Below are 17,405 nucleotides of genomic sequence, written 5' to 3'. Positions count from 1 at the left end.
CGCGGCATTATCGCTTTATGTAGTTCGTTTGCAATTTTACTAGTGTTTTCTGACGTATACATACATTTTTAAAGGGTGGTGTTATACCTTAAAGATAAAATAAATATTATAGAATCATTAAAAAAGGCGAAACCGGCCGTAAGTTAGCTGATAGGTATGTTGTAGGTACATCCTATAGGCGATATTAAAAAGAATGCCGATTCTATTTTGTCGCACACTTGCACAAGTTAGATAGTGAAGAGGGTAATGAAAATCGGAAAATGATGAAGAGACCGAAAAATGAACTCTTAGAAGAAGCTCTTTATTGTTGGTTTTTACAAAAACGATCAAGAGAACAACCGATATCTGGACCTTTGCTCTGTGAAAAAGTGGTAGTTTCAGCAGTCTTCCACGCTGTGGGCCAATAATTATATTGAAGGATGGCGTTGAAAATATTTGTTATATATAAAATACCTTTTGTAGGCAATTCTTTTATCATTTTTGGAGTAATTTTGTCCATACCCGGTAAAAATCTGTTTTTCATCTTTTTTATTTCACATAAGACATCATTTGGTGAAAAATGTCCTAGCGGTGTTGAAAGTATGGGTTGATTTACGAAATTGTTAATTAAATTATTCTGGGAAATATTTCGAGCGCTAAAAATGCTACTTAGATGAAAAATTAGTCGGCGATGAATCGTTTGTGGCAAGTAGTGGATTGAATTTTGTTGATATTTAATGTATGTATTTGTTATTTTTGATAAACAAAACATTATTCTTCATAATTTGGATTATCCGGATTTTTTTTTATCCAGATGCCTATCGACAGCAATTAGTCCGGATAATCGAGGTTCTACTGTAATTATAATATTTAACCGAATGTGAAAAAATTTAGAAAACGTGACTCTGGCGGGGTTGGAACTTGTGAATATGAAACGTGAACATTTTGTTCGACTTGTAGGCGCATATATACATAAACACACACACACACTAATATGCATACAAATATACACACATATTTACGTACATGTTCACTAATCTTAAAGATGTATATAATCGAACTTTATATATGCCATGTATATGTACGTGTATAACTTATACATTTATGCTAATTCGTATGAATATATATATAATATTATGCATTTGTATGAAATCCACTCGCATATTGGAAAAAAAATCTTGCGTTTATGTTATGTATAAACGGGTGTAAATCTATGTGGGATTAAGAAAATGCATGCAGAAATTTACTAATATTTGCCAAAAAAAATTAGTAATTTTATATTCCGATATGATTATTATGAAAGTATTAAAATCAAACTTTATCAAAAATAATATTTTTATCCCGTAACCCAGTGGTTTCCAACCTTTATCGCCCCCCTGCTTTAACAAAAAAAATGTTGCGCCACCTCTTAATTTTTTCAACAGCTTAACTATTTAAATACTTAACTGACATTATCAGACTACAAATTAATATGCCATATTATGTAAAAATATGCATAAAAACTAATAAATTTTGTTTATTTTTAATATCGTTTCAAAAATGTTGGGCTATTTTTGATAATAGTATTCTTGCCGAGATGTATGTGGCCCCATTAAAACAGCCAGGCGACCCCCCTGAGGGGGTGCGCCCCACAGGTTGGAAATCGCTGGTTAACCCTTTCGCTACTGGAGTGCTTTCCGCAGGAGTGTCGCCGCTGTACGGGAACAGCGTGCAACTGAGTAGAGCGCACTGAACGCACAGGCACAACGGTATTTTTTATACAGCGAAAGGGTTAAAGATCATCTCACAAGACCAATAAAAAATTGTGATATTTGTATTAAGTAATATTGGTAAAAAGTTAATTTGTTCATTTCGTCGAACATTCGAAATTATAAAAGTATTTTTCACTAGGCAGGAATACTCATATCGGAACACAAAAAAGTAAAGTGGAATTTGCAGGCGCAGAAAATCGTTTAGATTTAGTTGTGTTTAAAAATTGTTCTTTCACACCTCAATTTAATTAAAATTAATTAATTATAAATTAATTGCTTCTAACTAAATGTAATTTAGTAATTTTAAGCAAGGGTTACGACAAAAAAAAACAGACAGCCTACGCTAAACCCTGCTTTTCGAGGTGCAAAGCACTTGAGACATACCTGCCAATCCTCGAGATAGTTTTTCGGCTTATTAAAATAATTCTTGGTATATAACTAAATGATCATAATCACATAATGAATATATTGAACAAACAAGCTAATAGAATTCACAGAACAGTACGCAACGATGAATAGAAAACCATTAACCGGAATGACAAATGACACTTGTAAATAATATAATGCGAAAATTAATGAAAAAAATAATGCTCTCTAAGTAATGTTCACAGCTAACCATAACCAACAGAAAAAGCAATCGCGGTGTAAAATAGTCAGCAGTCGTAAAGTAACCATTTGGAAAACCGTTGTCAACAATTATTAATTGAATGTCCCGCTAAGGCATCAAGTAGATCATTACCATATAAAGAAAATAATTATCAAGGCTGATTTGTTGTTGTTGAAGTCCTTGAGAGCTTCCTTTTCATCTATTAGAAATCGCTTAAGCTTAAATTATCAATTAATAGAATAGAAATATTCATATTCAATACACTCATTCATTCATAATCAACTCGGTTATTGGATACTTTTTACTATTTATATGAAAGAACTATCACTGCTAGTCAGCCAGTTGGAAATAAATAAGATAGATAGGATGAGTAGCCAATTGGTCAGTCAGTCAGATCTACATAGGTAGGTTAAAAGTCGGTCAGTCAGGTATGGGCAGTTAGTCGAAGATAATTAGGCTGTTAATTTTGTGCGTCGGATGATAAACACATGCTCAGAGACGTATTTATCACAATCAGGACACAAGGATATAAATAATATTCGTACTTTTTTGGTAGTTGAAGTGTTAAGTGTCACCGTAAAACTTCTTGTAATTAGTTCGATATTACTTCTTCAGGGTCAGAGTTGATTATCTTTTGCATAACCATACGCAATTATTATATAACACATACATCGCATTAATATTCAATTAATATAATATAGATTTACAGTTAGAAATAACTGAGACAATCTATAAATTCATATTTTTTAATAAGAATTATAATTATTGACTAACTATAATATAGATATGTTGCTATATATATATTTAAAAGATGCTGAAACAGAAAGATCAGTTTGCAAAATTTTAATTGGAAAATGTTAGATATTTATTATATTCTTACCTTATCATCCATGTTTCTGGATAGCTGACTCACAAACTAACTTCAATGGAACCCCAACTCACACGTCAAGGATTTTGATTAAATACACGTGCAAATTTGAATAATCAAAATTAAACTTGTCTTATAATAAATGTTCCACACATTTGTCCTCCTGCATCTGAAAAATATTGATTTTATTAGATTGTGAAATTTACTTGAATTAATTTACAAATTGTTTTGAATTTTTTTTTGCGATAACCTTTAATTAAACAATTGAAATTCGCTTGTACAATTGGCGACTACGATTATATAAAAAATTAAAAATCAAATCTTATTTAAAGATAAATCAAAGGATATATTTAAAAGTACTATTAGCCTAACAGCGAATATAGTAATTAATAACTTGAATATAATTACTATTAGGCACATTATATATATATATATATATATATATATATATATGTATGTATATATATATATATATGTATATATATATATATGCGACACTTTCGTACAACTCGTCATACGACATTTTCGAGATAGAAGCCTCCAAAGAAGCGGCTCATTTTCTTCGTCATACGAGCGAAGTTCAAGATATGGCGAGTAACAAGCGAAACGTAAAATTATGGGGATGCGAATGAAACAAGTTGGATTTTCGTATGTGAAGTGGCATTTAACTATCATAGTACAGTCATTTAAGCTTAAATTAGGCAAGAATCTCGAAATTAGAGATACCCAGGTCTCAAAACCTACATATGGTAGGGTATCAATACCATATGTAGGTTTTGAGAGAATTTTAGAGTGTCAATATACAAGTATTTACAGACTTACAGCTGGATATCTCGAATTCTGAAGTGAACTTACTATAATGACCGGACTAATCATACAAATATTTAAAGTAAATTATTTTAAAATTAAAAAATTCCTATATAATAATGTGTATTTGATGCAATGTGGGATAAAGTTGAAAAGTTTGTGTATAAAAATCACCCAGAGAAAGATGCAACTGGTCGAGCATCAGAATTCTTTGACAAACATGTTCAACTCATTTTCGATATACAATGCTATAGTAAGTTAAAAAGAATAATGCTCAATAGATAGTTTTTTGAATGCAAAAACTAGATTAATTTGGTAATTTTTTTATTTGCTATTTGTTATTCTTATTTGCTATGAAGCAATAGAGATTCATTTATTTTTATCATGAAAAAAAAAAACACTGCGCTGGAACGAATCAATGGCATTTCAATGTATTTATATGGTAGAAACTGCTTTGAGATACAAGATATTAGACATGCAAGCGTGATTATGAAACGAATTAACTCAGAAGGCTCAGAGGTACCATCTATGATAGCTTGTGTTTGATTCAATTAATGTAATCAAATGACTATTTTAATGTAACAATCTGAAGTTGTAATTAAATTATTTCAAGTCGATATTTAGTGAAGATACGATTTTCTCCACTAATATCTCGTGTCAAATATTCTTATGTAACAATAATGTAAATTTCGATTTCAACTTTTAATATGTCTAATTATGAATCAATTGGCATATAAGATATTAGTTACAATATTGAAAGCTATGACTACGTTGGATTAAAAGAACGTATGCCGTCAGAAGCAAATCTTATATTTGAGATTACTTAACTAGCGTTCGTACGCGTGACACTGAAATAAATTAAGACAAGGGCGTATTGCCAAAACGTCGCAGTGCTATCATTTCATATTACGAGATGAAATTTAAAAATTAGAGCAAGGATTATTCGTATTTAATATTTCCTCTCGGCTAGTCAATCGGAATCTCAATAAGAAAGCCTGTAATATTCCGTCATTTATATTTATATTACATTTGATGTGATATATAACTTATAACATATATAACTAAAAGTCGAAGAATGCGCCATTTTTTGTACATTTAACTCGGTATCTTCAAAATGGCTGGACCTGCCTTTGCCAAAAACTAATCACCACTTCTCCCAATCATTACAAATTGAATGTTTTTTTTAGATCATTCAGGTCAGATGCTCCGTTCTCTCAAACTCAATTTCTATTTTCTGCACTCTTCGCTCTTTATCTCCGTAACGGCTGAACATGCCTTTGCAAAAAAACTAATCAGCACATCTTCATATCAATAGGAATCGAATGTTTTTTAAACCATTCAAATCGGTTGATCCGTGCGCCCGAAAACGTGAACGAAAAAATGCGGACACACAAAACACATTGTATTCCAAAATGTTCAAAAACCTTCAAAACGTGGAGAAATGCAAACCATTACTATAATTACCATACGGGAAGTTAATAATGTACACATGTACCCTGCCAGGACTTAAAGACAAGTCAGACTATAAAATATGTTTAAGAAAAACCGATTTGATTTAACCGCAAACTGGTCTTGGATCATTACACTTGTCTACCCCAATTTCATATTGAGAAACTTGTAATGATTATTTAATTCAATCACAAATTGATATCACCAATTAAAATTTATCAATATTGAAAAATGTTCTAAAGTGTAAGTACACATTTAATTTTCCGAATCAAAACTTTGTATCAATTTTCAAGGCAAAGGAAGAGATAAAATTTATTCTTATCTTGAACAATATCTCCAACCTCTTGAAATTACGCGAGTGCATAGCAGTAATTATCGTAATAATATCTATAAATCGTTTTATTATCTATTAAACGATGCAGATAAATCGAGCAATGGAAAATATTTGCAGGAAGATTTAAAGTTAAATGTGATAATTCGGCAACCAACGCGTACATTATAACTTCAGTGAAAAATTTTATATCCTAATATTTGTGTAATTTAGATCACAATTTGTATCAAGTTTAGTCACAAAAATGCAGCAAGATATTGAACGCAAAAGCGTCAATTATGATTTCATATTTTCTTAATAGTTTTAGTATCATGTTATTAGGTCTACCTGAAAGTTCTGTCCAAAATTGTCATTTTCGCCAAGTTTATGGCATGATTTTTACAGCTCAATTAATACATACCAGTTTTAAGTGGTAATATAATCGAGGAGACTGACTAAGTTCATTTACGGCACTAAATTGTAAACGAATTTTAACGAAGAAATGCTACAGAATCATGTAGACATTTATTAAAAATGATTGGTGGAGATGTTTTTGATAGGATAGTCCAGTCATTATAGTAAATTCACCACGGAATTCAAGATGCCCAGCTGTAAGTCTGTAAATACTGTATATTGACACCCTAAAAGTTGTCTCAAAACCTACATATGGTAGGGTAAAACCATATATAGGTTTTGAGACAACTTTTAGGGTGTCAATATATAGTATTTACAGACTTACAGCTGGGTATCTCGAATTCCGAGATTCTCACCGACAGTCTCAATGACTGGAGACTAGGATATGCAAAAGATAGTATAAAAAATTCACAACAGGTCGACATTTCAGTTCCGGGAAAGCATCTTTGATCGACGACGATGTTGTTAAGGTAATGTTGAAGCAAGATTCTTTTCTGACGACATCGTCGATAGAAGAAAGGTTGAGCTCAAGAAACCATTTCTGACCATATATTGATCAGATAGGATTTTTGTGTAAGTATTCAAGATGCGTACCAAATGAAAGTGTCAGAAAAATTTGGATGATCGAGCTGCCATATTCTGGCCTTTGCTTGTTCAGAACAAAATCGAACTTTTTTTGGACCCGGTGATAACTGAGAATGAATCACATTTTAAACGGGCAAAAAATTAAGAAATGGAGAAGATGTCAAGCACTGGTTCAATTTTTCGCCTCTAAAAATGAAACATTTTTCGAAAAAATGATAAATTACTTTGACGCTGTCCAGAGATCAATACTAATAACGGCAATTATATCATTATTAATGTAGTTATTTGGCGAAAGAAAAAAAGTAAAAGCTTATAAAATATGGCAATACTTCAGATTGTTATAGAAACTCCTTCATTGGCTGGATTGAATGTTCACTAAAAATTACAAGTTCGTGATTTTTTCATTTTATTAATAAATAAATTTAGTTTTACTTGCATAGTAATTATACGTTCAATTTTATAACGAATTATTTAACAACCGCAACTAACAAAAATTACAATCTTGTACGCAAGAAAATCAATAATCGATAAACAATTATATCTTGCATTTATTTTTGAATAATCATTCAACTCATCTCATTCATCAATCACTCAATCATTCAACTTCAATAAACTGAAATTAAAAAAGCTCACATCTTTTATATTTATATTATAATATTAGTTCATATTATTCAAATTACTATAGTCAAAGATGTTACTGTATATTTTATATATATTATTTGTATCAATTCAATTTGAATTTGTAAGTTGACATAGAAATACTCGGTTTTACAAAATGTATACTATGGATGGCCTCGTGATATAACTTACTAAAAAATAAAGTGACAATTACATTTAATATGAATTTAAAAGTAAAGCGAGTAGCACTTTTGGGGTTCCTGAAACTACAAAGGTTATTTTGAAGTCTTGTATACCAATATATATTGATCAAATACTAAAATATATGAATAACTAGTGGGGCGCATGGCATCGTGTCTTAAGGCAAATTGCTCTAACTTCCCATACCAAACACTATTATTATTTTAAGAATACTAACATTTTTGAAAAAATATAACTTTGAAAAAATTAGATTTTTGAGAAACTATGAATTTGACAAAAATTACTTTTTTAATTTTTTTTTTTTTTTGAAAAAAGATGTTTTCTTTATTTTGACATATTTTGGAAATTCTAAACTTTTTTTCAAAGCAATCGTACTGCTTTAATTGCATAGAGACAAACTGTCAAAGCGCGTAAGCGCCGCGTCGCCGGCTAACGGATGAACATTGGTACGGAACCCATGGGAATGTAAACAAAATTTATACTTATTGTTAAAATCTCTATAAAATATCTGATAATTTGATGTGCATATGTCTAATGATCATTTTTCAACGCCAAATGGCAATTTTTTTACTTTTTTTACTAGATCTCCGAAACCGCTGGACCTGCCTTCATGAAAATTTGATCAATTCTTCATCTTGTCAATACAAGTAAAATGTTTTTTGAATTATCAAAATCGGACGCTCCGTTCTCTTAAAAACTGAGTTACCATTTTTCGCACTTTTTGCCCCGTATCTTCGGAACGGCTTGACCTGCCTCAATCGAATCGAATGTTTTTTTTAATTATTCAAATCCGTTGATCGTTGTTTCCGAAATTGACGAAAATTTGTATCAGCACACACACACACATACACGCACACATACATCAATTTTTTCCAAGGTATGCCAAAATATTCAGAAACCTTTGAAACGTAAAGATATATAAAAATTTTCATTTTCGATTTTTTTTGCGATTACTATAACTTGTCCTACGGGAAGTTAAACATGCACTTAACTCGCTCAGATAAATTATATTTTCAATTGTTATTTTGAAAATAATCCGGTTTACAATAGAGCATTATAGTAATACATATTTAATTATATATCAATTTGAAATTCAAATTACGTCTCAAGACAAGACAATTTAAATTATTCTTATACCATTAGTTTAATCTTACAATTGGTATATAAATCTGATAAATGTAATTCTATTCCGGTAATTATTGCTGATTGAAAGTAATTAACTAAAAAATTACCATAGTAAGCATAAAATTGTTTTCGAAGAACAAATATTGATTTAAAACGCTAAAGGTTTTTATTGTAATTCCAAAACAGTAATTTTCGATGCCACACCTTGTATATACTGAAACATTTAGCACGTTAATGTAAATTTGCGTCAACTTTGAGAACCAATGTATTTACGAGGACGAGATCGTGTTAACATAATTGTCACGACTTCCAACATCCGAGTGGATAATGAGTTCAAAAATGCGACGAAGGACTAATCGCAACGTTCATTAATGTTGTGTACCAATAGGTATCAACAAAAACACAAACTTGCCTTTAGAATAGAATTTAGATTAAAAAATAGCATATTAAAGCAATTTTAACAAGTAACATATTAAAGCACCAAAATAAAAATTTAATGATAATTCTCAGTTTTTTTTATAACAGAGCGATATTTTGATTTATTAAATATCAAGTAACATTTGGGATGTATTAAATATTCTGCGCAGTTAGGTTACTAAAAATTGTATTAACAAGTATGGCGAGGACATGTCACGTAAGGGGAGTATTCTTACGTAATCTCAAATATACAAAAATAATTCATAAAAATATCTCCGTATGATAAATTCGATTTTATTTATTTACCGTGTTAACAGAATGTTCTGCACTAATAAGTAATAAAAATATAAGAAGTCGGTCCTTGAAATATACCTAAAATATATAAGATTTCACAATAGGCTTTAGTAAACGTATCAAAATTGATCTACACATCAGAACCGATGACTATCCAAAATTATAATTAAAATGATAGAATTGGTTGGTTTTAATGTACAATTCAGATATTTTTATAAATTCTAGCGAAGAATATAGTTAAGGTTACCATAATTATTTATAGTGGTGGGGAATACGACATCTCAAACATACAAAATGTATAAATTTTAAATTTATTGCAATAAATTTAGTTACGACACCCTTAAATATTAAACTGGTACTTTCAACTATAAAGATAACATTAAAATGATATTTTTGAACATTATAAGATTAATTTTTCAAGAGTCTATTTCAGTGTTATTCTTGTTATTTCTAATTCATATTTCAGCTTTATAGAATGAATAGTCACGTATGCTTATTTAGTTTTTGATAAAACAGAAAATGCAACAAAATAATCAAACGTTCTACTTTTACAATTAGTAAAAAAATGTCCAAACAATTCGTACAGTATGCAAATTGCAAATAGTATAATTAAGAAAACTCAGACAGATATTAACATAAATATTTCCAAAAATTGTTTCTATTATACACAGACAACAAGCAGTGTTCGTAAACAAAACGAGTTTCATCTGAAACCACTTTTTTCGCTTTTCAAATGCGATGGATGAAAAAAAATCAATTCATGTTATAGGATTTAACGAGCACTTTGGAATAATGAAGTTGCTTGAAACACCACACCCGAAAATTGATAATGTTATGTAACACAATCGTAATGAAGGTGCCTGTTGTACAAATCAAGGTAGTTTTGCAATTGTAATCGAATAGTTGCGAATTAACGTTCACATAACAAATACACGAACTTACCAACTAATTTAGCCACTTTTTAACAACAATCAGTCTAAATGTTTAAATTTAAAAATGTCTTGTACGTGCATTGACAATTAGATTTCACGTGTATCACCATAAATATTTTAACAATTAAAAATTTATTTAAAGTTGCTAAAAAAACAAAAAAACACGAGACTCTGACCCCATAAGCAACGCGTGATGTAACAACTCGCCTGGAACTGGAGTATGCCATGTTGAAAATATCGACCGAAATTTCTACCCCACTTTGGTCCTTTTTAGTGAGATGGCTAGTGAATATTTTACGAAACCCTCAAGTTATTGGAAAAAATATGAAAACGTTTTCCCTAAAAAAAAAGTGCTAAGAAATTATGAACTTCCTGCATTTTCTTGTGCTGGAACAATTTACTATTCACGAAGAACTTTTAAATATTTTCTTTGAAAATAAACGTTTGGAGTTGGTGCTGATAAATATACGAACTGCGATGTGAAAAATGTTTGGCGTTTTGCTTGAAATACTACACATGAGTTATGAATTAACTTATCTTTTCCATTCCTATGGTTTCTGCGTTACCAAATAGAAAGAAGAAACAGGAATATTTATATGAATTCGTTTCCTAGATTAAAAATTAGAATGTATGAATTGTAATTGTATGAATGTATGAATTGTACGAAAAACCCGATTGTTCGGCATTTTTTCAAAAATTTCTATTTTTTAAAACTGTTTCTTCAAAGCAAATAAAAACGTTCGAGAGTTTTATAATGTTTTCGGGGTGGTTCGGAATGATTCGAAAGGACTTGCTATTGTTCGGTAATCATTGTGTTCATGGTAAATTGCGTCGTGTCTAGGTTCATGAACAAAGTATGTTCTACGAAATACGTAGCCCCTACGTTCTACAAATAATTTGGCTGTTTTTCTTAAGTACATAATACTTTTACCTACTGGATACAGGGGCACAGAATACATATATCAGTAGATTTAACCACCTAACTATGCAGTAACCGTGCTTTTAAAACTTGAGCCTTGGTTTGAACACCAAGAGAGAAGAATGCACCTAACACTAACTCTTAATCAGAAACGACAAATCATCAAACGTCTAAAAATCATTTCTGTTTTTTGCAAAAATTAGAATTGTTTTTAGTTAAAAATGTGAAAATATTTTAAATATATATTATAATAAATGTAAAATAGGCTTTGTTTTTTGTATTTCCTACTGATTTTGTAGTTCAATTATTAACCTAATTGTTTTTATAATTACCGCCCTATAGTCCGACACAGAGGTCCTAAGCAAGCCGGACTAAAGGACTTCTGTATAAACTACATGCATGCAAGCACCAAACAATAATGAAGGACTGAAGGGAATAAACGCATACGTTTTATTTAATACGCAATAGCACAATGTAATAATAAAGTAAGAAGGATTACAATGTGTTAGCTCTTCTATTATATTAAAGGGTTAAATACACACTGAAACCGAATGACGTAATCACAAATAAAACCAGTAACGTATATACAATGTACAATCGAATTAATACTGCTGTAATTAATCTATTTTAATCACCTCAAAAATAAGACATTTAATTACTTTTGTTCCGATATTTATGGATTAGATTTCAACAGGTTACGTGCATGTATCATCGCTTTTAATTATGTGTACCAAATTTAAAAATGATATTAACACTTTGGGGACGGCTGTCCACCTCAGTGGACAAATATACTTTGCGAGGCACAGGCTATTTTATAAACTGTGACTCAGTTTGCATCGAAAAGTTGAATAAATTACATATAGCATTGATAAACAATATTGTATTTTGAAAATAATTTTAAGTTATTTTAGTAGTATTTTTAGCCTTTTTTTTTGCTATATGGTATTTTTTTTAATATTTAAAACGACCGAGCGCTTTTAAATATGGCAAAACGACTGGTAAATTTTGTGAATTAATCAGTAGTGAAGATGAGATTCAAATAGACATTCATACAGACAAATTTTACGAAATTACTATTCGCACCGAAGATAGTAATGAATGTGATGATGATATTATCCAACCAACAAAAAGAAGTTCGACAATTAAATGAGTTTGATATACATCAACAAACACCCCGACTACAAATACCAAGCAATATAAGACATCTAAGAGATTATTTTACTTTATATTTTACAAATAAATTATTAGACAATATAATAGAAAAACCAAACCATTATGGCAGCAAAAAAATGACCAAATATACTGACTAATGGTATATTCTAAATGCGAGTGAAAGAAAAAGGGATTGTATTGTCTGTTCTGACAGAAAAGACACCAGGAAGAAGGCGGCAAACAACATTTTATTGTAAAACATGTCAAAATCAACCAGCTATGCATTTTGGAAATTGTTTTGAACGTCATCATTCTTTATAAAATGATCAAAAATAAATTAATATTAAAAATGTATGTCCTTCAATAACCGCAAATTTTTACCAAACAAATTGCATAACATACACAATGAAATCAAGTTTACAGCCGGTAAAGTATATTGTTTTGAAATCGGTGCCGCCCCGAAAGTGTTAAGACTGCAAAGCTTCATGGACTTCGAGAAATACCAATAGTATATTTCGTATATTACCGTTAATTTGTATTGTATGAATCCTTCCAGATGTTATAGCTCTAGCAGAAATTTAAATATGCAAATTATGAATTAGAATCGTTATCACGATCGCAGGTTGTGTAAGATCCCGAACCACCGCCGCTCGACTCGGTAGCCGCACCGGCTCAACGTCATAGTCGCGTTCGCGCGTTATTCGCGCTCTTTACTAAAAATGTATTAATTGAACTACCGAGCGAGAATTATTATTAACTAAATAAATAATTAACTAAAATCGCTCTTACGGTATAACACACAATATTAAAGAGCCGTACGACATCGACAAATCGACGCTAAGTAAAAATCATTTACTTTTGTTTATTCAACTTAATGAGCGACAGACGCAAAGTGGATCTTAATGGAATACAAACAAACAAACAAATATGGAGGCGCAATTGATTTCCCATAATATTAACTATCGACCTTTTACATTTATGCATTTTAGGGACTGCATGGTTTTGCAACATTTATTTATTGTAATTTACACTCATCGCCAAAAGAGATATACATAAAGAAACAAAGTTCCACTTTTAGTAGTTAATCTGGTTTAAAATTTAACTAGCTGTAAGTGGAATTCTGTCTTAAGGCAATTAAGGCATCGTGCCTTAAGGCAAATTGCTGGAACTCCCGTACAAAAATTATATTTTTTAAAAGATTAACATTTTTGAAAAATTTTACTTCAAATTTGACAAAAAATTACTTTTTTGAAAAAAAAAAATTTTTTTTTTGAAAACAAAATTTTTTTGAAAAGAAAAATGTTTTCTTCATTTTGACTTATTTTGGAACTTCTGAACTTTTTTTCAAAGCAATCGTACTGCTGGAACTGCATAGAGACGAAATGTCAAAGCGCACAAGTGCCGCGCCGCCGTCTAACGGATAAGCATTGGTACGGAACCTATAGAATTGTAAAAATTTTTCATACTTATTGTTAAAATCTCTATAAAATCTGATAATTTGATGTCCATATGTCTAATGATCATTTTTGACCGCCAAATGACATTTTTTTTACTTTTATCATTAGTTCTCCGAAACCGCTAGACCTGCCTTCGTGAAAATTTGATCAATTCTTCATCTTGTCAATACAAGTAAAATGTTTTTTGAATTATTCAAATCGGACGCTCCGTTCTCTTAAAAACTGAGTTACCGTTTTCGGCACTTTTTGCCCGTATCTTCGGAACGGCTAGACCTGCCTTCGCCAAAAACTAATCAGCACGTCTCCTTATCAATACGAATCGAATGTTTTTTGAATTATTCAAATCGGTTGATCCGTGTTCCCGAAATCGTCGACGAAAATTTGTATCCGCACATACACACACACATACGTCCATTTTTTCTAAGGTATGCCAAAATATTCAGAAACCTCTGAAACGTAAAGATATATAAAATTTTCATTTTCGATTTTTTTGCGATTACTATAACTTGTCCTACGGGAAGTTAAAAAAAAATTTTTTTTTGATATTTTTCAAGTTAACTGCTTAAGAATACATGTACAAGGGTATTTAAAAATTTGAAATATTTTCGACGACCATAATCCTCCTCCGTTTCCTTCCTCCGCGAAATTTTAAACGCGTTTTTCTCGAAATTGCCTTCGTCGACATGATACCCACGATTTCCCATACTCTGCTAGACCGATTTACTTGAAATTTTTACAGAGTCTTCTTTATAGATTTCTCTTCAGTATGAACTACGATCAACCACAAATTTCGAGTTGTACTATTTTGGAAACATTCGAGATCATCAAAAAAAGTTGTAATTTTTTTTTTCAGGCAGTCGCTATTTTCCGAATAACAATCATTTTAACATGTCCGTAGATCATATGATAGCGACATTACTCCCGATATACATATATATATTTTTTCTACTTTGGATTATTTAAAGGACTGAAAATCATGGGTTATCAGGTGTGAATTTTTGAGATCCCCCCCCCACTTCATCACCGTTTAGAATTAAAACCATATGTCTACTTTTTATATTTTTATATTCTGTGTTATTTAGTTAATAACTCGTAAAAAAATATAGTAAAAACATTGCGTGCCTTTTATTTCACAACCTTTCCAACATTGCAAAAAATTCATGTGTCCAGACCAGAATACCCTCTTAAGTTAAATTGGTGAGTCAATTTTCTCGTAAAAATAACTCAATAATAATGAAAGCCTTCGCTACTTTCGCTCATCTTACAAGTTTCCATAAATTGTTAAAAAATTATTATTCAAAAATTTACTCACAATTGGTCTAACTAATTGACCACTTTCAAACCGTGATGTGTAAACTTATTCAGTCGAAAGATATAAATTCCTGCGACAGTTTATTTAACTGATTAAGAAGATAATGGAAAATCAGTAGCAAGAGAACAAACTTTAGATAACTTGTGCTAATTAATAATTATCGATAATCGATTTATTGATGTCACGGGTATCACAATGTTGGCGTCATCTCAGACAATATATATTTTTGTAATACAACTCAATAAAAACAAAAGTGAAACCAATGGATCGGATAACAATTATGTTATGTTAGCAGTCTCCAGTGGTAACATAATATGTTTCTAATGAGAGTATATATGTGTAAAATATGGTTTCTCGGTGCACCTATTTTATTTTGACAAATCATGTTTTCCTCTCAATGATGTTGGCTCTCAAAAAGCCATCATACCTATCGTGTTTATGAGAGCATTTCTTTGAATTTTTTATATGTACTATAAAAGTCTGAGAACTAACCTTCAAATAACACAAATGTCAAAATAACAATTCCAATTCCAACCTATTCTATTCATTAGTACAACGCATCAGTACCTTTTATTTTCAAGTCTTCTTAACACATTTTACAAAATTCGCATTATATAAGTTTTGAAAAGAGAACTTATTACAATATAGCAAGTAGAATTGTTAATTTTACATCAAAACAAGACAAATTCTTGGAAGTCTCACAATTAGCAAGTAATGAACATAATATGAATAATCTATTCACAGAACAATTTATCATAGAAATGATTATCATTAAGTCCAATGAATTATCTAAAACACAGTATGTGCTTTTCCAAATTATATTTGTATGAACATTTTTAATATAAATTTTATTTTATAAAGATGTTATATTTCAAATAAAAATGTGTTTCATAAAAAAATTCCATTATAAATTATAGTAAATAGATACATATCGCTCATGTATTGGTGTTATATACTCATTTTAGACAAAAATCGGAGCTAGCTTATCATGCAACTACATAAAGATAAGTTGTAATTATTTGATGTTTCTAATTGATAACGTCGAGACGCTAATGTGTTAGACGTAGAATTTTGCAGAACAAATCAACAACAATTATGAAAATGTTTAAATTCCAAACAAGATCCACAAAAGATCATTTACGACAATGTCATTGTTAGGATACAAAATGATATATCAATATTAGTCATATCGATATCAGTCAATATTGTAGCTATGTAATTTTTTTGCATTAGAAAAACTGTACAATTTACTAATACATTTTATATTGAATAAGGTTGTGCAAGTGCGCAAAGTACCGCAAATGGCATATTATATAAACGACCTTGCAATAAGTTACATTATTGAAATGTTGCAGGTGAATATTATTCAGACAGCGTTCAGCTTGATCAACTACAGTTTGGAGTTTTCCAGACGAAACAGATTTCGTGGCTTGCAAATTACTTTAAAAATCCGCGACATTATTTGTTTAAGGGGGTCTTCCTATGTGATGGGTTGAAAAAATCGATTTTTTTTTCATAAATTGCTTCCTTAACATGTCTAGAATACGGTAGTAAAGCGATTTTAGAAAATTCGAAGTCGTTTTAAAGATACAGCAGGTAAAAGAAAGAGCGGTTCGGAGCGCTTTGTAACGGAATTTAAACTTTAAACGCGTTTTTCTCAAAACTGTGTTTTTCAAACTTTCCTCCATTGTATCTCAGAAACGGCTGGATCGAATTACTTGAAATTTACAGGGTACACTCAATATATTTAAGCGCATGGAATGAACTATTATCAATCAATTTTCAAAACTTCGATTTTTTATAGCAAAAAACAAAAAAACGCCTAATTTGCAACTTTTAAGCCTACAAATTAAAACGCCGTTTTTTTTTTTTTTTTCAGATAAGCCGATCAGCCGGAATCGTGGAGGAAGTGGGAGCTCTTTTTTTCGAGGCGGGGGTGTTCAGAGCGCTGTAACTCTAGTTTGACTGAATATTTTTAGCTGAAATTTTATATTCATACTGTCCAAATATGTGATAAAAAAAACTTGAAGCTCTAAATATTTACTGGTCGTAGAAAAAAAATCCTAAAATATCCCTAAAAAACAGGCCGCCACATAGGAAGAAATGTAAACCTTAAAATGTAACAAAAGTGCTGATCAGTTCTTTTATGGAATGCATTCATATACTCGAAGGCATTTTTCTAATCAATTTTTCTTCCCTTCAAATCGT

The 17,405-nt window shown here is 30.6% G+C and overlaps 1 protein-coding gene across 2 annotated transcripts in view; it reads right to left on the bottom strand.

Annotated features, from left to right (window-relative positions):
* Positions 1–17,405, bottom strand: part of LOC113378082 (sodium/potassium-transporting ATPase subunit alpha) — a 35,242-nt gene that overhangs the window by 15,763 nt on the left and 2,074 nt on the right. Inside the window, exons 2-3 of one of the 2 annotated variants that reach the window (XM_026618594.1) lie at positions 3,351–3,374; positions 3,218–3,229 (exon numbers count right to left, since the gene is read on the bottom strand). In XM_026618594.1, the coding sequence (XP_026474379.1) occupies positions 3,218–3,229; positions 3,351–3,374 (36 nt within the window). Of the gene's footprint in view, positions 1–3,217; positions 3,375–17,405 lie in introns of both variants that reach the window. The other variant, XM_026618595.1, reaches the window with a different exon arrangement.

This window comes from Ctenocephalides felis, unplaced genomic scaffold (genome assembly GCF_003426905.1).
Source record: "Ctenocephalides felis isolate EL2017-DRISC unplaced genomic scaffold, ASM342690v1 CF-g0.4_SCAFFOLD_01886, whole genome shotgun sequence".
In the NCBI taxonomy this organism is placed as follows: Eukaryota; Metazoa; Arthropoda; class Insecta; order Siphonaptera; family Pulicidae; genus Ctenocephalides; species Ctenocephalides felis.
This window is presented reverse-complemented; position numbering and strand designations above follow the sequence as displayed.